This window comes from Vidua chalybeata, chromosome 24 (genome assembly GCF_026979565.1).
Source record: "Vidua chalybeata isolate OUT-0048 chromosome 24, bVidCha1 merged haplotype, whole genome shotgun sequence".
NCBI classification, from domain to species: domain Eukaryota; kingdom Metazoa; phylum Chordata; class Aves; order Passeriformes; family Viduidae; genus Vidua; species Vidua chalybeata.
Window position 1 is genome coordinate 4,309,199 of NC_071553.1, and position 25,777 is coordinate 4,334,975.

Genomic DNA, 25,777 nt, shown 5'->3' on the forward strand with positions numbered 1-25,777 from the left:
CTCCCTCAGGACTCTCCAGACCCTTCCCAGCTCCCTCAGGACTCTCCAGACCCTTCCCAGTTCCCTCAGGACTCTCCAAACCCTTCCCAGTTCCCTCAGGACTCTCCAAACCCTTTCCCAGTTCCCTCAGGATTCTCCAAACCCTTTCCCAGCTCCCTCAGGCCTCTCCAAACCCTTCCCAGCTCCCTCAGGATTTTCCAGCCCCTCTGGTTGATCCCCACTCCTGTGCCTCATTAATTTCTAATTAATTTCAGCATTCCCATCAAGCTGTTTTGATGCCATTCCTTCAATAAAGCACAGAGCTCTGCATGGACACCACAGTGAGCAGCCTACCTTTAATCCCTTAAATAGAATCATACAAATATAAAATGGAAGAATAAAATATTTACAGGAAAAAACAAAACCCAAAAAACAAAATGAAAAAAAAAAAGATCAAACCCACGGGGATTCCACCCAATCCCATCTCCAAAGGAGGCTGGAAAAGAGGGAAGCAGCCAAGGGGGGAACGTTCCAGGTGGTTTTTTTTCCCCCCCTCCCAAAAGGATCCCAGCTGGATGTGGGAGCTTCATTGCAGGGAGAAATCCTCAGAACCCAGAGGCACTTGAAGCAATGCTCCTTTTCCCAAATCCCAGGAGGAATTTTGCCTTCCCCCCAGCTCAGGATCCCAGGAAAAATCCCCCCAGATCGTTTGGAGCCAGGCTCACCCTGGCGGGGTTTGGTCCAAAATCCTGCCTCGCCTTTTTCCACCCCCTCTTTTCCCTGAATTCCCCCCAATTCCGAGTCCATCCGTGGATTCCAGAGTTGACATAGTAACTCCAGGGATTTTTGGGGTTCTCTGTCCAGGAGGGAGCTCTGCAGTGGGATCTGTGTCCCCCCAGGGAATTCCAAGTGCTCTGTCCTGTCCCGTGTGGGAGGAGCCGCCGGGACAAACAGCCTGGAATTTGGGGACAACTGAGAGCAGACTCTGCCTATTCCTAACAACCCAACCGTGCTTCCAGCTGGGAGAGCATCTCCTCCACGGATCCAACAACATTTACAGCGTTTCTGCGGGGTGTCGGGAGGAAATTTTGCTTTTTTAGGGTTTGTTTTTTTTTTTTTTTTGGCGACGCGTCGTTTCCCCGGGTTTTTTTTTGTTTTTTTTTTTTTTCATAAAAAACCTCCCCTCTCTGCTGTCAATCATCTCCGAGAGTTCCAGCAGGAGATCATCCTCATCCTTGCCTGGATCCAGGTCGATTTCTGCCTCCAGCTTTCCCCCAGAGATCTCCCAGATGAGCTTCTCGAAGTCGTCCTCCACCGAGAGCGCGGCTTTGGCGGCGCCGGCCGAGCTCAGGCGCCGCAGCTTCAGCGGAGCCTCCAGGGAGGAGGAGGAGGAGGAGGAAGAGGAGGATCCCGACACCTCTGACTGTGCCAGGGAATCGCCCTGGCTGCCAGGCTGCAGCTGGGGGCTGCGGAGAGCAGGGACAAGGGAGAAGTCAGCGAGGGAGAGGCCTGAGGTGGAGTTTGAGGCGTTGGATTTACAGGGGGAGGGGCTGGGATCGGCCTGGAGGGGTGGGATTGGGTTTGGGGGGGCTGGGATTGGGTCTGGGGAGTCCTGGATTGGGTTTGGGGGGGCTGGAATTGGGTTTGGGGGGGTTGGGATCAATTTGGAGGGGCTGGGATTGGGTTTGGGGAGTCCTGGATTGGGTTTGGGGGGGCTGGAATTGGGTTTGGGGGGGTTGGGATCAATTTGGGGGGCTGAGATTGGGGGGACTGGATTGGGTTTCGGGGACTGGGATTGGGTTTGGGGGGGCTGGGATTGGGTTTGGGGAGTCCTGGATTGGGTTTGGGGGGGCTGGGATTGGGTTTGGGGAGTCCTGGATCAGTTTTGGGAAGTCCAAGATCAATTCTAGCAGTTCAGGATAAGTTTCGGGGTCCTGGATCCGTTTTCTGGGAGTACAGGATCATTTTTAGGGGATCCAGGATTGGTTTTGGAGTCCAGGATCAGTCTGGGGAGTCCAAAATCAGTTTTGGGGAGTCCAGGATCAATTTTGGCAGTTCAGGATCAGTTTTGGGAAGTCCAGGATTGGTTCTGGAGTCTAAAAATCACTTTTGGGGTGTCTCCTGAATTGGTTTTGGGAGTCCTGTGTAAGTTTTGAAAAGTCCAGGATCAATTTTGGCAGTTCAGGATCAATTTTGGGGAGACCTGGATTAATTTGGGGAGTCCTAGATCAGTCTGGAGAGTCCTAGATCAGTTTTGGGAACTCCAGGATCACTTTTGGAAGGCCAGGATCAATTCTGGGGAGTCCAGGATCGGTTTTGGGGTCCTGGATCAGGATCTGGGGAGTGCCCAAGGGCAGCATTTGTAGGAACCCCAAAGCAGCTCTGCTGCACAGACATTAATTGCAATTAACAGTTCCTCTGGAGGGTTTTGGGACTGATTTCCCTCAAAGCTGGGATTTCCCCCTGGTGCCCACCCCACAAGGGAATTTGGGATTGGGAATTTGGGGTTACCTGCTCTGGGAATTCTCCCTCCGAGGCTTGGAGCCCAGGCTGTCCTCAGGAGTGGGAACAAGAACCTGAGAATGAGGAGCAGGACAAGTTTTAGGTTCTAAAAAACCCCAAATTTTAGGAGATTCTTCTTTTTCTGCTTCACCTGAACTGAGGAAAAATCCCAAATTTTAGGGATTCTTGAAATGAAGTTTCTGAAATGAAATCATTCCTGAAAGGAGGAAAAATCCCAAACTTTAGGGATTCATGAAATGAAATTTCTGAAATGAAATCATTCCTGAAAGGAGGAAAAATCCCAATTTTTAGGAGATTCTTCTTTCTCTGCTTCACCTGAAGCAAAGCATTCCTGAAATGAGGAATTTGGGCTTTTTAAAGGAATTTTTGCCTTGGAAAGTACAAAAATCCTTCCCAAATCCCAGCAGGGAATTCTGGAGATGCCTCCAAAGCAGGAATGTGCTGCCCCTGACAGTTCTGGGGTGAAAAGGGATGGGAGAACTGGAGAAAATTTCAGTTTTCCAGGGTTTTTTTTTTTTTTTTTTTTGGGAATGTGGGGGTTTTTGGAGCCTTACCTTGGCTGAGGGCTCCTGGGTGTCCCCGCTGGTGGCACTGAGTGGCTTCACTGCCACCACAGCAGGGGGGTGGCCCTCGGGGCCCTTCCTCTTCAGGGGCTGCTTGGGAGTGGCTTTGCCATCCAGAGGCTTCAGGCACACCTTGGCTTTGGCTGGGATGGAGGGAAAGGAGGGGAAAATTTATCAATCAAATCCCTTCCTTTATCCATCAAATCCCTTCTGTTATCCATCAAATCCCTTCCTTTAGCCATCAAATCCCTTCCTTTATCAATCAAATCCCTTCCTTTAGCCATCAAATCCCTTCCTTTATCCTTTATCAACCCCTTTATCTATTAAACCCCTTTATCAAATCCTTTCATCAATCAAATCCCTTTATCAATAAATCCCTTTACGAGTAAAAAGGATAAACCCCTTTACCAATCAAATCCCTTTATTTATCAAATTCCTCTATCAAACCCCTTTATCTATCAAAAGGACAAATCCCTTTACTTATCAAATTCCTCAATCAAATCCCCTTTATCAATCAAACCCCCAAATCCCCTTTATCTATCAAATCTTGAGCAGCTGAGCTCCCTAAACCCCAACCCCACATGGACCACCCCCACAAACCCCAGCCCCAGAACATTCCCACAAACCCCAGTCCCAGAAGATCCCCACAAACCCCAGTCCCAGAAGATCCCCACAAAGCCCAGTCCCAGAAGATCCCCACAAACCCCAGCCCCAGAACATCCCCACAAACCCCAGTCCCAGAGCATTCCCACAAACCCCAACCCCAGAAGATCCCCACAAAGCCCAGTCCCAGAAGATCCCCACAAATCCCAGTCCCAGAAGATCCCCACAAACCCCAGTCCCAGAAGATCCCCACAAATCCCAGTCCCAGAAGATCCCCACAAACCCCAACCCCAGAAGATCCCCACAAACCCCAGTCCCAGAAGATCCCCACAAACCCCAGTCCCAGAAGATCCCCACAAACCCCAGTCCCAGAAGATCCCCACAAAGCCCAGCCCCAGAAGATCCCCACAAAGCCCAGTCCCAGAAGATCCCCACAAACCCCAGCCCCAGAAGATCCCCACAAACCCCAGCCCCAGAAGATCCCCACAAACCCCAGTCCCAGAAGATCCCCACAAAGCCCAGTCCCAGAAGATCCCCACAAAGCCCAGTCCCAGAAGATCCCCACAAAGCCCAGTCCCAGAGCATCCCCACAAACCCCAACCCCAGAAGATCCCCACAAACCCCAACCCCAGAAGATCCCCACAAACCCCAACTCCAGAACATCCCCACAAACCCCAGCCCCAGAAGATTCCCCACAAACCCCAGTCCCAGAAGATCCCCACAAACCCCAGTCCCAGAAGATCCCCACAAAGCCCAGTCCCAGAAGATCCCCACAAACCCCAGCCCCAGAAGATCCCCACAAACCCCAGCCCCAGAAGATCCCCACAAAGCCCAGTCCCAGAAGATCCCCACAAAGCCCAGTCCCAGAAGATCCCCACAAACCCCAGCCCCAGAAGATCCCCACAAAGCCCAGTCCCAGAAGATCCCCACAAAGCCCAGTCCCTACCTCTGCCTCTCCTCTCGGGCAGCTGAGCTCCCTTTTTCCCTGGATCCTTCTCTGGGTTTGTCCCTCCATCCTCCTGGGACCTGCCCCCTCTCCTCCTGCCCAGCTGGGCTGACCCCACAGCAGCCTCGGGGCTCCCTGACCCCGGGGGCTTCTCCTGCTTCCTCTCCTGCTTCCTCTCCTGGTTCTTCTCCGGGCTCCTCTCCTGGTTTTTCTCCTGGTTTCTCTGGTTCCTCTCCTGGTTTTTCTCCTGGTTCCTCTCCTGGTTCCCAGCTGGAATTGTCCCAGATCCCTGCTGCAGTTTCTCCTCCTGCCGTTGTTTCAGCTGCCGTTTCTCCCACATGATTTCCTCCAGGCTCTTCACCTGAACTCCAGAATTCCCTGAATTCTGAGAGGGGGAAAAACACACCAAGAGGGTTATTGGGGTGAAGATCCAGGGATAAAAATCGAGGGGCAAAAAACCCTATGGATAAAGAATGTATGGATAAAAAAATCTGTGGATAGAGATCCATGGATAAAAACCTAGAGATAAAAAAAAAAATCTATGGATAAAAAAGATGTATGGATAGAAAAGATGTATGGATAAAAAACCTATGGATAAAAAAAAATCTATGAGTAAAAAAAAAATCTATGGGTAAAAAATGTATGGATAAAAATTTATGGATAAATCTATGGGTAAAAAATATGGGTAAAAAATGTATGGATAAAAAAAATGTATGGATAAAAAAATGTATGGATAAAAAAAATGTATGGATAAAAAAATGTATGGATAAAAAAATGTATGGATAAAAAAATGTATGGATTAAAAAGATGTATGGCTTAAAACAATTCAAAAATCCAAATAAAGTAACTAAATAATTCCTTCAAAATAATGAATTAATTCATTCAAGGGAGGATTTGTTTCCTGGGAATTTCACTGACGGCATTTAGGATTTCTGCACAATTCCCAAATGAGGAAAGGTGGGGAAAAAAAAAAACCCAGGGAGCAGGAAACAAAAAGTGATGGAACTGTTGGGAAAATTTGTAATTTCATGCCCAAAATGGTCAGAAATGGGAGGAGCTAATCAGAAAGGGGAGGAGCTAATCAGAAAGGGGAGGAGCTAATCAGAAAGGGGAGGAGCTAATCAGAAAGGGGAGGGACTAATCCGAAAGGGGAGGGGCCAGTCAGAAAGGGGAGGGGCCAGTCAGAAAGGGGAGGGGCCAGTCAGAAATGTGAAGTTTTTCTCAGGAATTTGCCCAGACTCACCTCCGCAGGTGCAGAGCCATTTTTGGGGGAAGGTTTGTTCAGCTCCACGATCATTTTTTCTTCTCTTCCAGGTGCTTTAAACCAAGAAAAACATCAAAAAATTGGGTTTTTTTGGGTTTCTTGAGGGGGTTATTTCCCTATTTTGATTAACAGGAAACAATTCCTGCAGGATTTTCTCTCTCCTTCAGTCCCACTGTGGATTATTATTACATTATTATTATTATTATTATTATGTCCATTAGTAGTAATAACAATTAATAATATTTAACCACAATACTAATATAATATTTACATAATATTAGTTATTAACTAACTCTATTTAATTATATTATAGACTAATATTAATAATAATGTCTATATATTATTTATATAAATATAAATTATTATTATTACTACTAATATAATATTAATGATAATGTTGCACCACTGTTAATAATATTATTAAAATTAACATAACAATGATTATAGTAATGATAATGATAATAATGTTAATAATAATAATGTTAATAATAATGTTAATAATGTTAATAATAATAATAATAATAATAATAATAATAATAATAATCACTATAATGGTCAGAAATGGATAAATCCTTCCCAAACAATATTCCAAAGGGGAATGGGATGGATTCCAGCACTGGGAAGATTCCACCACACAAATCCAGAGTGAAAAAAAAAGGGAAATTACAGCACAAAGCTCCTCAAGGAATGATTTGCCAGTGGGAAATATGGGAAATGATCATGGAGTTTATGGAAAATGACAAAATCCTTTTAATCTGGAGCCTGAAACTTTTCAAGGAATGGATTTTCCAGTGGGAAATGATCACGGAATTCATGGAGAACCCCATGATCCTTTTAACTCTGGAAGGAATGGATTTTCCAGTGGGAAACACAGGAAATGATCACGGAATCCATGGAGAATCTCGTGATCCTTTTAACTCTGGAGCCTGAAACTTTTCAAGTGCACCCAGAAGGACAAATCCAAGCAGTTCCTGAGCAAACAGGATTTGATCCCAAAGGGAAGCAGAACTCCCAGACGGAGCAGAACTCCCAAGGGGGAAGCCAAATTCCCAGGGAGAAGCACAACTCCAAGGAGTAGAATTCCCAAGGAGCACAATTCCCAGGAAGGAGCACAATTCCCAAAGGGAAACACAATTCCCAGGAGAAGCCCAATTCCCAGGGAGGAAGCACAATTCCCAAGAAGCAGAACTCCCAAGGAGCACAATTCCCAGGAGAAGCCCAATTCCCAAAGGGAAGCACAAATCCCATGGAGAAGCACAATTCTCATGGAGAGTACAATTTCCAAAGAGAAGCACAATTCCCAGGAGGGAGCCCAATTCCCAAGGAAAGCAGAACCTCCAAGGAGGAGAACTCCCAAGGAGCCCAATTCCCAGGGAGGAGCCCAATTCCCAAGTGGAAAGCACAATTCCCAAGGAGGAGCAGAACTCCCAAGGAGCTCAATCCCCAGGAAAAGCCCAATTCCCAGGGAGGAAGCACAATTCCCGAGAAGGAGTAGGACTCCCAAGGAGAAGCAGAACTCCCAAGGAGCACAATTCCCAGGAGAAGCACAGAAAAGCCCAATTCCCAAGGAGGAGCAGAACTCTCAAAGGAAGCCCAATTCCCAGGAGAACCTCAATTCCCAGGAGGATCCCAGCCCCTGGGGGGATCCCAGCTCCCAGGGGGATCCCAGCTCCCAGGAGAAGCCCAGCTCCCAGGGGATCCCAGCTCCCAGGAGGATCCCAGCTCCCAGGGGATCCCAGCTCCCAGGGGGATCCCAGGTCCCAGGGGATCCCAGCTCCCAGGAGGATCCCAGCTCCCAGGGGATCCCAGCTCCCAGGGGATCCCAGCTCCTGGGAGAAGCCCAACTCCCGGGGGGATCCCAGCTCCCAGGGGATCCCAGCTCCCAGGGGGATCCCAGCTCCCAGGGGGATCCCAGCTCCCGGGGGGATCCCAGCTCCCAGGGGTATCCCAGCTCCCAGGGGATCCCAGCCCCTGGGGGGATCCCAGCTCCCAGGGGGATCCCAGCTCCCAGGAGAAGCCCAGCTCCCAGGGGATCCCAGCTCCCAGGGGATCCCAGCTCCCAGGAGGATCCCAGCTCCCAGGGGATCCCAGCTCCCAGGGGGATCCCAGCTCCCAGGGGATCCCAGCTCCCGGAGGTATCCCAGCTCCCGGGGGGATCCCAGCTCCCAGGGGATCCCAGCTCCCAGGGGGATCCCAGCTCCCGGGGGATCCCAGCTCCCAGGGGATCCCAGCTCCCAGGGGATCCCAGCTCACCCACGAGCTTGGTGACCCTGAGCAGTTTCCTGCCCCTCAGGGCAGCCTCGGCCGGGGCAGCAGCAGGAAGGTTCTCCCCACTCTGCTGCATCCTCAGCGCCTTCTCCCTCTTGATCTCCTCCAAGGTTTTGATCCGAACTTCTCCGGCTCCTTTGGCTCTTCCAGGCTCTGCCAGCTGCACCCTGCCTGCCACAGCTGGAGCAGGAATGTTCTGTTTCCTGGCATCAGCCTCACTTTTGGCCCTGCTGCTGAATTCCTCGGCTTTTTCCTTCTCCTCTCCCAACCTTTTGTGGTTTTTTTCTACCAGGGCTCCCGTCAGGGATTTGGTGCGGACAGCAGGGGAGGGTCTTGCTCCTAAATTGGGATCTTCAGTTTTCCTTCCTTCTCCTGGGATTTTGGCTGGGGGTTCCCCTCTCCTCTGGTTGGCTCTTTCCAGGCGGATTTCCTCCAGGGTTTTCACCCGGATCTCCTCGATGGGCTTGGCAGCTTTGTCTGAGGGCAGAAAAATCCAACCCCGAAATGAAAGAGGGATCAAGGAGGGGGAAATGTCTCCAGAATTCCTCCCAGCACTGAGGGAATTGGGGATTGAGGGCTCTCTTGGGTTGGAAGGACTTTAAGGATCATCCCAGGATACTTTCAGCTGTCCCAGGCTGCTCCAACCTGGCCTGGGACATTCCCAGGGATGGAGCAGCCCCAGCTCCTCTGGGAATTCCATCCCAGCCCCTCCCAGGGAAGGATTTATTCCCAAAATCCCATCCAAAGCAGCCCAGGGAACCCTGGAATGGGTTGGGTTGGAAGGGATCATCCAATCCCACTATCCCAGGGTTCATTTTACCCATTTTATTCACTTGATCCACTCTCCAACCTGGCCTTGGGCACTCCCAGGAAAGGAGCAGCCCCAGCTCCTCTGGGAATTCCCTCCCAGGGAAGGATTCCTTCCCAAAAATCCCATCTAACCCCATCAATCTGCAGTCACTCCCCTCATCCTCTCCCTCCATTCCTTGGGAATATTCCCTCTCCACCTTTCCTGCAGGTTCCCTTCAGGCCACAACGAGATCACCCCAAAATTCCTCCTCTTCAGGCTGAACAATCCCAATTCCCTGAACAATAAACTTCTCCCCCTCCTTTAAACCACTTGGATTTGGAAAATCAGAGCCAGCTATCCTTTAAAATTAACAATTTAAGGCTGCATGACAGTTCTTGGGAAGCAAAAAGGGAAAAAAAAAAAAAAAAAGGAATATTTCAAATCTAATTTTTACCTGTCTCAGTGCTGCTCTGCTCAGAGGGCAGCCCCAGCCTCTCCTTCAGGGACTTCAGGACTTGAACTAAAAAAAAACAAGAGAAAAAGTTTTAAAATGTGGCAAAAATCCCAATTTTGGGTGGGAAATGAGACAGGAGAGCACCTCAGTGGGACTCAAGAGTGACCTTGAACCCTCAACGTGCAAAAAAAGCAGGAGAAGAAAGGAGGAACAGAAAATCCCAAAGGGAAAAGCTGGACAGAAAATCCCAAAGGGAAAAGCTGGACAGAAAATCCCAAAGGGAAAGGCTGGACAGAAAATCCCAAAGGGAAAAGCTGGACAGAAAATCCCAAAGGGAAAAGCTGGACAGAAAATCCCAAGAGAAAATCCCAACAGAAAATCCAAAGGGAAAAGCTGGACAGAAAAGCCCAACCAGAAAAGCTGGACTGAAAATCCAAAGGGAAAAGATGGACAGAAAATCCCAAACAGAAAGGCTGGACAGAAAATCCCAAAGGGAAAAGCTGGACAGAAATCCCAAGAGAAAATCCAAAGGGAAAAGCTGGACAGAAATCTCAACTAGAAAATCCCAGCAGAACAGCTGGGCACAAGTTCCAGGTGGGAAATCCAGGTGGTTTTGGTACCTGTGCCTCTTTTTGGGGCCTTTTCAGTGTTTTCCTGCAGCTCTGCCTTCCTCCCCAGCCTGTCAGCAACGTTCCTCCTCAGGGGAAGGAAAGTTTTCCCACCTTCCAAAAGACACAAAGTGAGAAATTCTTTCAGAATATTCCTCTGCAGGAGGGTTTAGAACAATCCCCCACGGAGCTGAATCCTCCCAGAGGAGTTTGGAATGTTTTTGGTTTTTAGTTGCTAACAGAATTTGTTGGTTTTGATGTAAATATTTCACAAAAAGCTCTCACCTGTCAGGGTTTTCCTTTTTCCCAGTCTGTCAGGAAGATTCAGCTGGATCACAGGGTCCTCCCCTAAAATGAGGAATCACCTTTTCAGTGCACCAAAAGCATTCCCAATCCCCTTATCCCAAAAAAAAAAAAAAGAACATTTTCTGGCTGCCAAAGCACAGGAACTAAAGAAGGACTGGGAGGAGAATTGGTTTTAATGAGAAAACTTCCAGAACTTTAATCCCAACCTACAAAAATTCCCAACTTTTCCAACACAACCACAACCTCTGAAATTCCAATCAGGAAAGGCATCTCAGGGTTATTAGGATAATTACCTTAATAATCTATCTCAGGATTATTAGGATAATTATGCTAATTATCACTGCTTTGATTTAGGGAATGGGAATTTAGTGGGATGGGAATTTTGGGGATTTGGGATTACCTTCCTTGGAGGAGAGGGTCACAGTTCTCAGCACGGTCCGGACGTTTTCCTTCTCTGGCACGGGAATGCTCCGGGCTTGGAGAGGATCCACAGCCACTCCTGAAGGACCTTCTGCATGGAAAAACAGGGAAAAAATGTGGATATTTAGCATTTTTCCTTGCAATTCCAAGCAGGAAAAACAGCTGCCACGTGCCAGAGTAGCCCCTCTAAAAAAACCACGTTAGTTTGTATCTGTAGGATCTCCCAATTGCAAAAAAAAATTAATTCCTTTCAAATTTCCTTGTAAATTATCCAAGGAAAATCAGGATTAAAGCCAAGGATGAACAGAAGGCAGAAGGATAAGGAGGGATTTTAGGGATATTAACTCACCACCTTGTTTTTTGGCTTTTTCCTTGAGTTTCTTCAGTTTGATCTCTTCCAAGGTTTTTATTCCAAAATTTAAGTTGTCATCTGGAAGCACAGAATAGTTCAGGAAATTGAGGTAAGTCCTTCCCAAAATATTGGGAATAAACCCCACCAACACTTCCCAGGAGGTAAAAAACCCCAGAACAGGTGGGATTTTGGAAAACTGGCAGCTTTTTTCACCCTCCAAAGAAAAATCCACACTTTTGAGCACAAAGTCATGGAGAGGGATTAAAGATTCCTGAATTCCTTGGATCTGGATTTCCACAATGCCTGAAGGGACGTTTTCAGACATTTAAATTCCACTTTAAACGCTCTCCCAACTCCACTTAAACCTCTCCCAACTCCACCTAAACTCCATTTAAACTACACCCTAAACTCAATTTCAACTCCACCCTAAACCTCTCCCAACTCCACTTAAACCTCCCTGAACTCCACTTAAACCTCCCTGAACTCCACTTCAAACTCTCTCCCAACTCCACTTTAAACTCTCTCAATTCCACTCTTAAACCCTCTCTCAACTCCACACTCCCAACTCCACTTAAACCTCCCTAAACCCCACTCTAAACTCTCTCCCAACCCCACCCTAAACTCCATCTAAACCCCACTCTAAACTCCATCTAAACCCCACCCTAAACTCCACTTTAAACCCCACCCTAAACCCCACCCTAAACTCCACTCTAAACCCCACCCTAAACTCCACTTTAAACCCCACTCTAAACTCCACTTTAAACCCCACTCTAAATTCCACTTTAAACCCCACTCTAAGCTCCATCTAAACCCCTCTAAACTCCACTTTAAACCCCACTCTAAGCTCCATCTCAACCCCACTCTAAACTCCATCCAAACCCCACTCTAAACTCTCTCCCAACCCCACTCTAAACTCTCTCCCAACCCCACTCTAAACTCTCTCCCAACCCCACTCTAAACTCCATCTCAACCCCACTCTAAATTCCACTTTAAACCCCACCCTAAACTCCATCTAAACCCCTCTAAACTCCACTTTAAACCCCACTCTAAACTCCATCTCCACCCCACTCTAAACTCCATCCAAACCCCACTCTAAACCCCACTTTAAACCCCACTCTAAACCCCACCCTGAACTCCACTTTAAACCCCACTCTAAACCCCACTCTAAACTCCATCCAAACCCCACCCTAAACCCCAGCTAAACCCCACCCTAAACCCCATCTCAACCCCTCTAAACCCCACCCTAAACCCCACCCTGTCCCCCAGAACCAAGGCAGGAGGCTTTTCCCTGCTTGGGGAACGTGGTTAGGTGGGAATGAGCTCCAGGACTCCACCCAGCATCCCTGGGCTCCGTTTGATTTCAGGGATATTTTGGTTTTAGCTGTGGAATTCCCTCCTCCTGCAGCCCCTGGAATACCTTGCTTTGCACTGGGGTTGGATTTCCTGGTGGAAATCACCCTCAGCCCATTGTGGGTTTCTGTGGCTGGGGGCTGGACTGGGGGTTTGGTTTCTTCTCCTTCTTCAGAAAGTTGGTCTGGAAGGGAAAATCAAACCCAAAATGAAATGATTTGTGGAGTAGGGATTTAGCAAAAAATGTTTCATTTTTAGGTGGTTTAATATTACAACCCCTAAAAATATTTATCACTCATTTCTGCACCTTAAACCAGTGCGTAAACCCCAAATGTTGTCATTTCTATTTGGATTTAAAGCATAAAAACTTAAAATAAACTCAAGATTTCTCACCATCATCATCTTCATCATCATCTGCAGCGTTGATGACCACGGGGGGATGGGTGGGACTGGGCACATTCTCCGAGTTCTCCACTTTCATCACCCCCCTGAGCTGTGGGGAGGGGTTGGACTGAACAGAGAGTTTGTTCTGCTGCAGCTGCACCATCTTCACCTCGTCCTCGGCAGCCTCAGGGGGGCTTGGGAGAGTGGCTGGAAAAGAAAAATATCCCAAATGCTTACCCTAAAGTTGAAAATTTAACAATAAAACACTCCTGGGTTCAGTTCTGTATTCCCCATCTATAAAGGGATTAAAGGGAAAAGGAACCTTGAAAAGCAAAACAGTTTCAAATTAGAATTTTGTTCCTTTCTCCTGACTGCAAATCTGTCTTTCAGTAAGAGTGGCTGGAAAGGAAAATATCCCAGATTTTTACCCTAAAGTTGAAAATTTAACAATAAAACACTCCTGAATTCAGTTCTGTATTCCCAGTCCATAAAGGGAATGAAGAGAAAAGGAAAGGAACCTTGAAAAGCAAAATAATTTAAATTTTGAATTTTGGTCCTTTCCCCTTTCTGCAAATCTGCCTTTCAGGAAGAGTGGCTGGAAAGGAAAATATCCCAAATGTTTACCCTAAAGTTGAAAATTTAACAATAAAACACTCCTGGATTCAGTTCTGTATTCCCCACCTATAAAGGGATTAAAGGGAAAAGGAACCTTGAAAAGCAAAAATCACCAAGCACAGAGCAAGGAAAAAAATTTAAAATTAGAATTTTGCTCCTTTCCTGTGACTGCAAACTCCCCTTCAGCCATAAAACAATTCCTGGAGCCTCCACATAATTTAATGGAATATTCAGCATGGATTTTTGGGAATTTTGAGGGAAAATGAAGTTGCAAACTCACTTTTGCTGGGGGGAAGGAGGAGCCCATCCAGGTAATTTTAAGGAATATTCAGCATGGATTTTTGGATATTTTGTTGAAAAAAAGAGATGGAAAATTCACTTTTGCTCAGGTTTAGGAAGAGTCCGTCCATGTAATTTTAAGGAATATTCAGCATGAATTTTTGGATATTTTGAGGAAAAATGAGATGGAAAACTCACTTTTGCTGGGGGGAAGGGGGAACGTGTCAATGAAATTTTAAGGAATATTCAGCGAGAACTCTTGGATATTTTGAGGAAATAATGAGATGGAAAACTCACTTTTGCTCAGGGGTAGGAAGAGCCCATCCAGGTAATTTTAAGGAATAGTCAGCATGAATTTCTGGATATTTTGAGGAAAAATGAAATGGAAAACTCACTTTTGCTGGGGGGAAGAAGAGCCTGTCCATCTAATTTTAAGGAATATTCAGCGAGAACTCTTGGATATTTTGAGGAAAAAATGAGATGGAAAACTCACTTTTGCTCAGGGCAAGGAGGAGCCCATCCAGGTAATTCTTAGCAATATTCAGCATGGATTTTTGGATATTTTGAGGAAAAAAGAGGTGGAAAATTCACTTTTGCTGAGGGGTAGGAAGAGCCCGTCCAGGTAATTCTTAGCAATATTCAGCGAGAACTCTTGGATATTTTGAGGAAAAAATGAGATGGAAAACTCACTTTTGCTCAGGGCAAGGAGGAGCCCATCCAGGTAATTTTAAGGAATATTCAGCATGGATTTTTGGGAATTTTGAGGAAAAATGAGATGGAAAACTCACTTTTGCTCAGGGCAAGGAGGAGCCCGTCCAGGTAATTTTAAGGAATATTCAGCATGGATTTTTGGGAATTTTGAGGAAAAATGAGATGGAAAACTCACTTTTGCTGGGGGGAAGAAGAGCCTGTCCATCTAATTTTAAGGAATATTCAGCATGGATTTTTGAATATTTTGAGGATAAAATGAGATGGAAAACTCACTTTTGCTCAGGGCAAGGAGGAGCCCATCCAGGTAATTTTAAGGAATATTCAGCATGGATTCTTGGATATTTTGAGGAAAAATGAGATGGAAAACTCACTCTTGCTGGGGGGCAGGAAGAGCCCGTCCACGTAGCGCCCCTTGGCGTGGTGGAAAGCGCAGTTGTGCTTCTGGCAGCCCCCAGGCTGGTTCTCCCAGTAACAGGCAATCTCACTCCTCTTTTTCTGGGGGAAAAAAGAGAAAAAAAAAAAACCCATAAATCCAAACTCAGTGAGTTCCCCCTTAGAGAAACTGACTCATTTTGTTACCAGGGAAAGGGTTTAGAGACTGGGAAAATGGGATTTAGCTGGATTTTTTTTTTTTCCTGTTGTTCAGCTGGAAAAGGCAGGCCAGTGGCACAGAGTTAAATTAATACAAAATCCAAAATAATGGGATTATTCACAGAGGAAAAAAATTCAATTTGCAGATTTCAATTGCTGGTGAAATCTGCTTGAATTTATCTTTCAGAGCTTTAGTTCCTTCCCATCTTTTTTTTTTTTACTTTTTTCCCTGCTCTGTACAACTCCAAGAGCTCAGGATAAAAAATCTGAGGAGAAATTCCAGCTCTCAGGAATTCCAAGAGCTCGGGATAAAAAATTTAAGGAGAAATTCCAGCTTAGGATAAAAAATTTAGGGAGATTTTCTGGCTTTTAGGAAATCAAAGAGCTCAGGAGAAAAAAATCTGGGGAGAATTCAAGCTTAGGATAAAAAAATTGAGGAAAATTCCAGCTCTCAGGAATTCCAAGAGCTTAGGATAAAACATCTGGGGAAGAAATTCCAGCTTAGGATAAAAAAATTGGGAAGAAATTCCAGTTTAGGATGAAAAATTTGGGGAAAATTCCAGCTTAGGATAAAAAATTTGGGAAGAAATTTCACCTTAGGATAAAAAAATTCGGGGAAAATTCCACCTTAGGATAAAAAAATCGGGGAAAATTCCAGCTTAGGATAAAAAAAAAATGGGGAAAATTCCAGCTTAGGATGAAAAATTTGGGGAAAATTCCAGCTTAGAGTAAAAATTTGGGGAAAATTCCAGCTTAGGATAAAAAAATTGGGGAAAATTCCAGCTTAGGATAAAAAAAACTGGGGAAAATTCCACCTTAGGATAAAAAAATTCGTGGAAAAATCCAGCTTAGGATAAAAAAATCGGGGAAAATTCCAGCTTAGGATAAAAAATCTGGGGAAAATCCCAGCCCCCAGGATTTTTTTTCCCACCACATGTAAAGAGTGGGATCCATGTGGGCGCTCTGGCAAAAATGTAGGCAATAATATCATTTATCACACACATTTCCTGCTGAGAAACACCTCAAAAATCAAATTTTTTTCCTCTTCTGCGTCCCTCCTGGTAACCAAAATCTCTGCTGGGAAAGGACATTTATCCCCCTACAGCCCTGGGAGGTTCTGCCAGGGATTTTTGGGGTGAGGAGAGGGTTTTTGGGGAGCACTCACATCGATTTCCATGTGCCTGAACCTGCAGATGTTCCTGAAGCACCTCCCCTCCTGCCACAGCGTGCACACGGTCTCGCTGCCCAGGGCGGCCTCGCAGTGCCGGAAGGAACAGGAATCCCCCTGGAATGCAGGGAGTCAGCAAAAAACCAGGAATGTCACTGGGATGCACAGGAAATCACAGGAATCCCCCTGGAATGCAGGGAGTCAGCAAAAAACCAGGAATGTCACTGGGATGCACAGGAATCAATGAAAATAACCCACAGGAATCCCCCTGGAATGCAGGGAGTCAGCAAAAAATGAAAACAGGAATGTCACTGGGATGCACAGGAATCAGCAAAAAACCCAGGAATGTCACTGGGATGCACAGGAATCAACGAAAATAACCCACAGGAATCCCCCTGGAATGCACAGGAAACCCACAGGAATCCCCCTGCAAGGCACAGGAGTCAGCAAAAAAACCAGGAATGTCACTGGGATGCACAGGAGTCAGCAAAAAAAAACCCCACAGGAATCCCCCTGGAATGCAGGGAGTCAGCAAAAAAACCAGGAATGTCACTGGGATGCACAGGAAATCACAGGAATCCCCCTGGAATGCAGGGAGTCAGCAAAAAAACCAGGAATGTCACTGGGATGCAGGGAGTCAGCAAAAAAAACCCCACAGGAATCCCCCTGGAATGCAGGGAGTCAGCAAAAATCCAGGAATGTCACTGGGATGCACAGGAAATCACAGGAATCCCCCTGGAATGCAGGGAGTCAGCAAAAAATGAAAACAGGAATGTCACTGGGATGCACAGGAATCAGCAAAAAACCCAGGAATGTCACTGGGATGCACAGGAATCAACGAAAATAACCCACAGGAATCCCCCTGGAATGCACAGGAAACCCACAGGAATCCCCCTGCAAGGCACAGGAGTCAGCAAAAAAACCAGGAATGTCACTGGGATGCACAGGAGTCAGCAAAAAAAAACCCCACAGGAATCCCCCTGGAATGCAGGGAGTCAGCAAAAAAACCAGGAATGTCACTGGGATGCACAGGAATCAACGAAAATAACCCACAGGAATCCCCCTGGAATGCACAGGAATCAGCAAAAAAAAACCAGGAATGTCACTGGGATGCACGGGAATCAGCAAAAAAACCCCACAGGAATCCCCCTGGAATGCACAGGAAACCCACAGGAATCCCCCTGCAAGGCACAGGAGTCAGCAAAAAAAACAGGAATGTCACTGGGATGCACAGGAAATCAGCAAAAAAACCCCACAGGAAAACTTGAAATCCACAGGAAAGCACAAGAATCTCCCTGAAATGCACAGGAATCGGCAAAAAAAAAAAAAAAAAAGGAATCCCCTGGAAGGCACAGGAATCAGAAAAAAAAAAAAAAAAACCACAGGAAAACTCCCTGAAATGCACAGGAAATCAGGAAAAAAAAAAAAACAAACACAGGAATATCGCTGAAATCCACAGGAAATCAGCAAAAAAAGAAAACAGGAATATCCCTGAAATGCACAGGAAATCACAGGAATCTTCCTGAAATCCACAGGAAATCAGAAAAAAAAAAAAAAAGGGGGGAAAAAGCACTCAGCTTCAAAGGAGAAATGGGTTTGGGAAAGAGAATCACATGGGTTAAAAAATGGGATGGGAAAAGCAAAAAGATTAAAAATGGGATGGGAAAAATACAGGTTAAAAAAATGGGATGGGAAAAACACAAAGATTAAAAAATGGGTTGGAAAGGAAAAGCAGAGCTTAAAAAATGGGCTGGGACAATCAGAAAGGTTAAAAAAATGGATGGGAAAAATACAGGTTAAAAATGGGATGGGAAAAGCACAAAGGTTAAAAAAATGGGATGGGAAAAACACAAAGGTTAAAAAATGGGTTGGAAAGGAAAAGCAGAGCTTAAAAAATGAGCTGGGACAATCAGAAAGGTTAAAAAAATGGATGGGAAAAATACAGGTTAAAAATGGGATGGGAAAAACACAAAGGTTTAAAAATGGGATGGGAAAAGCACAAAGGTTTAAAAATGGGCTGGGACAATCAGAAAGGTTAAAAAAAAAAAAAGCCTGGAAAGGGAAATCCCACAGCTTAAAGCAACGCAGATTTCCGAACTGAGAGCGATCAATAATCAATAATCGATAACCAATCAATAATCGATAATCAATCAATCATGAAGGAAGGAGGAGGAATTTGCTCCTCCCCTGCCAGCCCCAGCAGGGAGGGAGCAGGGCTGCCTCACCTTGTTGCAGGTGGAGTAGAAGTAGAAGTAGCAGTCATCGCCCTGGCTGGACATGCTGCAGGATCCTCACTCCCTACTCGGGGTTTGCTCCTCCCAGGGCTCTCCCTCCTCCAGCCTGGGCAGGAATTGGCTTCTCCAAGGCTTCTCCTGGCTTAGCTCTGACAGCTTCTTTTTAAAAATGACCCTGCCGAGCAAAAATTGAGGTTTTAAGAGTTATTTCCTATTCATTGGTTTCATTTTGGAAGGAGGTAGTGAGTTGAAATGAGCCAGGGATAAAAATGAAGCTGAATTTGTTGAATTTTTTTTTTTTTTTTTAAGGGAATTTTTAGTCAGATTTGGTCGTAACTGCGGGAGTTTGTCAGCATAAATTGTAATTTGTGACCTTGATAACAGCTCTGGGTCTTGAGGTAGAGAAATTTCAGGGGGTGACCCAAAAAATTAAGGGGTGACCTCAAAAGAGAGGCACTTCTTCAAAAACTGGGTGCAATTTTCAGTTATCAATGATACAACAACATTTTAATAATAAATTAAATCAATATTTTAATATTATTATGATGTATTATTTCATATTACATTATTAATACAAATCCCAGGGGATTATTTCTCCCAATCCCAGGGGGATTTTCTTTCCAAATCCAGGATATTTCCCCCCCAATCCCAGGGCATTTCCCCCCAATTTTTCCCCAAATCCAGGGGGATTTTACCCCCAGTTTTTGCCCAAACCCAGGGCATTTTCCCCCTAATGCCAGGGGCATTTTCCCCCCAATTTTCCCCAAATCCAGGACATTTTTCCCCAAGTCCAGGGCATTTTCCCCCCAATCCCAGGGGGATTTTACCCCCAATTTTTTCCCCAATCCCAGTGCATTTTCCCCCAGTCCCAGGGCATTTTTCCCCATTTTTCCCCAGTCCCAGGGGCATTTTCCCCCCATTTTTCCCCCAGTCCCAGGGCATTTTTCCCCATTTTTCCCCAGTCCCAGGGGCATTTTTCCCCCATTTTCCCCCCAATCCCAGGGGCATTTTCCTGCTAATCCCAGGTCATTTTCCCCCCAATCCCAGGGTGATTTCCCCCCAATCCCAGGGTGATTTCCCCCCAATCCCAGGGTGATTTCCCCCATTTCCCCCAATCCCAGGGTGATTTTCCCCCATTTTCCCCAATCCCAGGGTGATTTTCCCCCATTTTCCCCAATCCCAGGGTGATTTCCCACCAATCCCAGGGTGATTTTCCCCAATCCCAATCATTTCCTCCCAATCCCAGGGTGATTTTCCCCAATTTCCCCAATCCCAGGGTGATTTCCCCCAATCTCAGGTCATTTTCCCCCCATTTTCCTCAATCCCAGGGTCATTTTCCCCATTTTCCCCAATCCCCATTTTCCCCAATCCCAGGGTGATTTCCCCCCAATCCCAGTGTGACTTCCCCCAATCCCAGGGTGATTTTCCCCATTTTCCCCAATCCCAGGGTGATTTTCCCCATTTTCCCCAATCCCAGGGTGATTTTCCCCAATCCCAGGGTGATTTTCCCCATTTTCCCCAATCCCAGGGTGATTTTCCCCAATCCCAGGGTGATTTTCCCCATTTTCCCCAGTCCCAGGGTGATTTCCCCCCAATCCCAGGGTGATTTCCCCCCAATCCCAGGTCATTTTCCCCCCATTTTCCCCAATCCCAGGGTGATTTTCCCCATTTTCCCCAATCCCAGGGTGATTTCCCCCAATCCCAGGGTGATTTCCCCCAATCCCAGGTCATTTTCCCCCCATTTTCCCCAATCCCAGGGTGATTTTCCCCATTTCCCCCAGTCCCAGGGTGATTTCCCCCAATCCCAGGGTGATTTTCCCCCAATCCCAGGTCATTTTCCCCCCATTTTCCCCAATCCCAGGGTGATTTTCCCCCAATCCAGGGTGATTTTCCCCATTTCCCCCAATCCCAGGGTGATTTCCCCCCAATCCCAGGGTGATTTTCCCCATTTCCCCCAATCCCAGGGTGATTTCCCCCCATTTTCCCCAATCCCAGGGTGATTTCCCCCCAATCCCAGGGTGATTTTCCCCATTTTCCCCAATCCCAGGGTGATTTCCCCCCATTTTCCCCAATCCCAGGGTGATTTTCCCCAATCCCAGGGTGATTTTCCCCATTTTCCCCAATCCCAGGGTGATTTTCCCCCAGTCCAGTCCCAGGTCATTTTCCCCAATCCCAGGGTGATTTCCCCCCATTTTCCCCAATCCCAGGGTGATTTTCCCCATTTTCCCCAATCCCAGGGTGATTTTCCCCCAATCCCAGGGTGATTTTCCCCATTTTCCCCAATCCCAGGGTGATTTTCCCCAATCCCAGGGTGATTTTCCCCATTTCCCCCAATCCCAGGGTGATTTTCCCCATTTTCCCCAATCCCAGGGTGATTTCCCCCCATTTTCCCCAATCCCAGGGTGATTTTCCCCATTTTCCCCAATCCCAGGGTGATTTTCCCCCAATCCCAGGGTGATTTTCCCCATTTTCCCCAATCCCAGGGTGATTTTCCCCCAATCCCAGGGTGATTTTCCCCATTTCCCCCAATCCCAGGGTGATTTTCCCCATTTTCCCCAATCCCAGGGTGATTTCCCCCCAATCCCAGGGTGATTTTCCCCAATCCCAGGGTGATTTTCCCCATTTTCCCCAATCCCAGGTCATTTTCCCCCCATTTTCCCCAATCCCAGGGTGATTTTCCCCATTTTCCCCAGTCCCAGGCACTCTGGAGCTCACCCACCTGGCCACGCTGAGCCCAGGCTTTGATCTTCCCAGCCATGCAGTTCCCTCTCCTGTAGGCCGAAGGAGTCCGTCAATGAATAACAAAGGGGCAGAAAGAATTTTTGAATTTTGCCTTTTTTTTTGTTTTGTTTTGTTTTTTTTTTTTTTTTTTCCTCCTGACAATTCCAAGGGAACCTCTCAGCCAACAACTCCAAACTCTGAGGTGCTCTCAGAACAATCTGACAACTAATGGAGGAATTGAGTCCATTGCAAATCTGGCACACTGGAGACAGCCAGGGATATTTTAGCTCTTCCAATAAAAAAAAAAATTAAAAAAAACAACAACAAAAAATATAAAAAAAAATCCCCAGCGCCTTTTTTTTTTTAAGATGAACTCAGGATTCAAAGTGGCTGCAAAAATGAGGCTCCATCTTCCACAGCTGGGGAAATTTCTAATTTTTTTTTTTTTTTTATTTTTTTTTAATTATTTAATTCAGTAAGTTGCAATTTCAGGATCTTCTGAGATTTCTTCACCTATTAAGAAAACACAAAAACCTTCCCCCGTCTTTATCACCTGTACAGTAAATTAAAAAAAAAAATAAAAAAACCAACCCCAAATTTGTGTGTATAAACCCAGAAATGTGTTTATACACACCCCACAGGGAGGGGACAGCACAACAAGGAGAAAAAGCAGCAAAAAAAAAAAAAAACCAAAAAAATCAGAATTTTGGGCCCATTTCCCACATCAATGTCTCACAGGGGGAGAAATGAGATTATTTGAGGGGTTTTGGATGAGGTGAGAGGGGATTTGGGGACACAGGGACAAGCACAGCCATCCCCACCCCTCACCCAAGGAAAAGCAGGAATTGGTTGGGGATTTTGGGCAGGAATTAAGGTGGGTTTTCCATCAAATATCCCAATTTTGCCATTTGTGCTGCTCCCTAATCCACCCATCCATCATTGGCTCCCCTCGGATGCAATCCTGCAGCTCATGGGGGTTTTGGTGCCACCAAAAATTGAGTTTTTTTTCACATGTATCCCATTTTTCTTCTAAAAATCTGATTTTTTAGGCTCCTTTTCCACACAACCTCGTAACCAAACCAGCTAAAATCCAACTAAAAGTCATTTTTACCCCTCAGACATTTCTGTGCAAAGGATTTCTCCCTCTTTGGGGAGGACAGAACTCAGTGAAATTGTTCTTTACAGCTTAAGAAGAAACAGTTTGAACCTTTTACTCACACAAACACTAGTGAATTTTCCCAGGATATTTTTTTTTTTTTTTTGGTTTGTTTTGGCCAAGGAATTTTCCCAAATCTAAAATAAAGAGAGGAAAAATTGGGTTCTCATATTAATTATTGGTTGTTTTTTTTTGTGCAGGGTTCCCTCTTGTTCTTTCCATCTCCACTTTTGCAACCTTCAAAAATCAGATTTTCCAGGGAATTTATTCCTAAAAATTCCTGGATATTTTCTTCTTGTGGAAGTTGAAGTTTTCCCAGGTGTTTTCCCCAGTGCTGTCAGGAGTTAAAATGAGATTTCGAGCCTGAATTCTTCTGGTTTTGCTGAAGGCACCACTGAAATCCTGGGAATGGGGGGGGGATAAAAGCAGGAATGGAAATTGGGATTTCCTTTCCTCAGGGATTTTCCACAACCTAAAAAAATGCAACATTTCCTGCATCCACCACCCTGAGGGGCAGGGAAAGAAAATCCCCCTGAGATTTCATTGCTTCAGGAATTCAATCAGCTTTTTTTGCCTTCCCACGTTTCAGTTCAGAGTTTGAATTTCCCTTCAAGAATTGGAATAAAACCTTAAAAATCTACGACAGCAACAGAAAAAAAAAATCAACCAAACCTCCCCCTCCAAAACCCTTCATATTTCTAAGCTTTATCAAGGTGATTTAATGATAAAAGTTAATTAAAAAAACTTTTAAAGCAGTGTCAAGGTGGCAATAAAAAAAAAAAATCTGAATAAAAATGAGTAACTCTGGTGCACTCAGCAGGTCTTGAATGAATTAATGAGGATTTTAAAGAATTTCTTGTCCAGAATTCCGTTAAAACTTTTGTAGGGAAATATTTTTTTTAAACAATTATTTGTTAAAAAAAAATTCTAAAAATCAAAAGTGCAGCAGCTGAGGGGCAGCAAAAACCAGGCCAAAAACCCAACACAACCTTTGGATTTTTTAAAGGGAAAATAAAGAAGTTTTTCTGCACCTCCCTGTGAGGAATTCTTGGATTTAAAACCCCTGAATTTCCCTGGAAAATCCTCTCCTGCTGCTTCAATCCTGCCTTAAATTCCTGATGATTCACCTCCTGTTTATCAGGTGACACAAGAAGGAAAAGCAGCAGGAATTCCACTTTTTGACCCTTTTTTTTAGCCTTTTTTTTTCTCTCTCCTCCAGCTTTTCCTCCTCAGGAATCAACTCCAACCCAAGGGAAGCTGCTACATCCACTCTTGAATAAAACAGAAATTAAAGAAAATTTATTTTCTTTTTTTTTTTTTTTTTTTTGTTTTTCCTGTATTTCTGAGCTCAACCCTAAAGCCTGGCAGAGATTTCCTGTGGCAATTTTTTCCCCCTCACAGGAATCTTTTCTTAAATCCCAAAAAATTGGATTTTCCCTGGATTTCACCTTGGAAAAAAGTCACTGGAGCTGGCAAGTGACACCACCAGGAAGTTTCACCTGGAAAATTCCTGCTCTGCTTCAGCTGTGCCCAAATCCAACCCCAAAATCCTTTATTTCCCCTGGAAACTCCCTTTTATTTATTTCTATTTTTTTATAGCCAAATAAAACCGGGTTTTTTTTAGGAAGTTCGACCCTGAGTGCAATTCCGGGAATACACTGGAGGCTCTGCAACAACAACAACAACAGCAAAAATCTCTTTTTGGCGTTTCCATAACAAAAATCGACGTCAGAAAGCAGAAATCTCTCAGCTCCAACCTTTAAAAAAACAAAAAAAACAAGAAAAAAAAAAACCCAAAAATTCAGCGAATGGCGTTGTTTTTAACAACCTCCGGGGGAATTCAGCCCGGCTGCATCCAGAGTTACTCAGCTCCTGAAGCTCCTTTAGGGAATGAGGAGGGACTACGTTAGAAATGCCCCTCAGACGCGTGGCTACAACAGGGAGGAAGGAGGTTTGACCTGAAAATGAGGAGATTTGACCTGAAAATGAGGAGATTTGACCTGAAAATGAGGAGATTTATCAAATATCTCTGCTGGGATCGTCAATTTGGAGAGGGGACGAGCGCTAAGGAAAGGCCTCGGGCCTGCCCCGGGCACGCAGCTCGCCCTCCCCAAAGCCCCGCGGGTCCAAAACCCGCCTCACCGCGGCTTTATTCCCACCGAACCTCACTAATCCCAGCGAACCCCACTAATCCCAGCGAACCCCATTAATCCCAGCGAACCCCACTAACCCCAGCGAACCCCACCTCGCCCCTCAGCGTCCCCCTCCCGCTGTGGGGACAGCGCGGGCGACGCGCGGCCTTGCGGAGGGAGCCGGGGCCGGGCCAGCACCACCCCCCCCACCCCGTCCCCCCCATCTCCCACCAGCCGCCGAGGGGCTCCGAAGCGCTCTATTTACGGTCGGTCAGGGAGTTTTACCGAGCCCCCGGGGGCCGCCGTGTCGCTGTCGCCGCGATCCGCCGGGGCCGCCGCTGCCGTGTCCCCGGTGCCCGGCTCAAAGATGGCGCCCGGCGCGCGCGCAGCCTCAGCGCGACCGCTGCCAAGATGGCGGCCGGAAGTGGCTTCACCCGCCCGACGGGAAGGGAGAGGGCGAGCGGGCGGCTGGGTGGGAGCGGGGCTGGATTTTGATGGATTTTGCCTTCCCCGCGCTTCAAAAATCCCTCAAAAACAGGACAAGGCTTTTCTTTATGAAGCGAACAGGATTGTGTTTCTCCAGCCTGCCGCGATCCGCCGAGGCCACCGCGTCCCGGTGCCCGGCTCAAAGATGGCGCCCTCTGCCAAGATAGCGGCCGGAAGTGGCTTCACCCGCCCGACAGGAATGAGGAGGGCGGGCAGGCGCCTGAGGCGGATCGAGGATGAATTTTGCTGTTTAGTTTTGCTTCCCCGGCATTCAAAAATCCTTCAAAAAGGGGACAAATCTTCGCCCTGTGAAGGGAACAAGATCGTTTTTCTACACCCTGCCGCGGCCGCTGCCTTGTCCCCGTGCCCGGCTCAAAGATGGCGCCCTCTGCCAAGATAGCGGCCGGAAGTGGCTTCACCCGCCCGACAGGAATGAGGAGGGCGGGCAGGCGCCTGAGGCGGATCGAGGATGAATTTTGCTGTTTATTTTTGCTTCCCCGCCATTCAAAAATCCTTCAAAAAGCCTCAAAAAGGGGACAAATCTTCGCCCTGTGAAGGGAACAAGATCGTTTTTCTACACCCTGCCGCGGCCGCCGCCGTGTCCTGGTGCCCGGCTCAAAGATGGCGCCCTCTGCTAAGATGGCGGCCGGAAGTGGCTTCACCCGCCGACAGGAATGAGGAGAATGGGCAGGCGCCTGAGGCGGATCGAGGATGAATTTTGCTGTTTATTTTTGCTTCCCGCCATTCAAAAATCCTTCAAAAAGCCTCAAAAAGGGGACAAATCTTCGCCCTGTGAAGGGAACAAGATCGTTTTTCTACACCCTGCCGCGGCCGCCGCCGTGTCCCAGTGCCCGGCTCAAGGATGGTGTCCTCT

The 25,777-nt window shown here is 46.5% G+C and overlaps 1 protein-coding gene across 7 annotated transcripts; it reads right to left on the reverse strand.

The window, feature by feature from the left end:
- Positions 1-305: 305 nt before the first annotated feature.
- Positions 306-24,778, reverse strand: ZC3H11A (zinc finger CCCH-type containing 11A). 7 transcript variants are annotated; one of them, XM_053963896.1, is made up of 19 exons: positions 24,703-24,766; positions 22,348-22,422; positions 21,128-21,179; positions 18,400-18,583; positions 16,172-16,291; positions 14,787-14,910; positions 12,820-13,017; positions 12,494-12,610; positions 11,074-11,154; positions 10,705-10,815; positions 10,284-10,346; positions 10,011-10,112; positions 9,391-9,456; positions 8,132-8,623; positions 5,858-5,931; positions 4,615-4,999; positions 3,057-3,208; positions 2,491-2,555; positions 306-1,445 (listed from the first exon to the last, which is right to left on the reverse strand). In XM_053963896.1, the coding sequence occupies exons 4-19, from the start codon at positions 18,451-18,453 to the stop codon at positions 1,076-1,078; spliced, it is 2,574 nt and encodes an 857-aa protein (XP_053819871.1). In that variant the 5' UTR covers positions 18,454-18,583; positions 21,128-21,179; positions 22,348-22,422; positions 24,703-24,766; the 3' UTR covers positions 306-1,075. The 7 variants fall into 7 exon arrangements, with proteins under 7 accessions (XP_053819871.1, XP_053819870.1, XP_053819867.1 ...); XM_053963895.1 differs by lacking the exon at positions 22,348-22,422 and having other exon boundaries at positions 24,703-24,778; XM_053963892.1 differs by having other exon boundaries at positions 21,128-22,422.
- Between the last annotated feature and the right edge of the window lie 999 nt (positions 24,779-25,777).

What these genes read in the sequence shown, in the direction of transcription:
- ZC3H11A (XM_053963895.1), bottom strand. Translation starts at nt 18,453, where the DNA reads ATGTCCAGCCAGGGCGATGACTGCTACTTCTACTTCTACTCCACCTGC. An exon ending in GCAGAGCAGCACTGAGACAG is followed by an intron (nt 8,624 to 9,390) that starts GTAAAAATTAGA and finishes TTCTGCCCTCAG; the next exon opens with ACAAAGCTGCCAAGCCCATC. An exon ending in AGGGAGAATTCCCAGAGCAG is followed by an intron (nt 1,446 to 2,490) that starts GTAACCCCAAAT and finishes TGCTCTCCGCAG; the next exon opens with CCCCCAGCTGCAGCCTGGCA.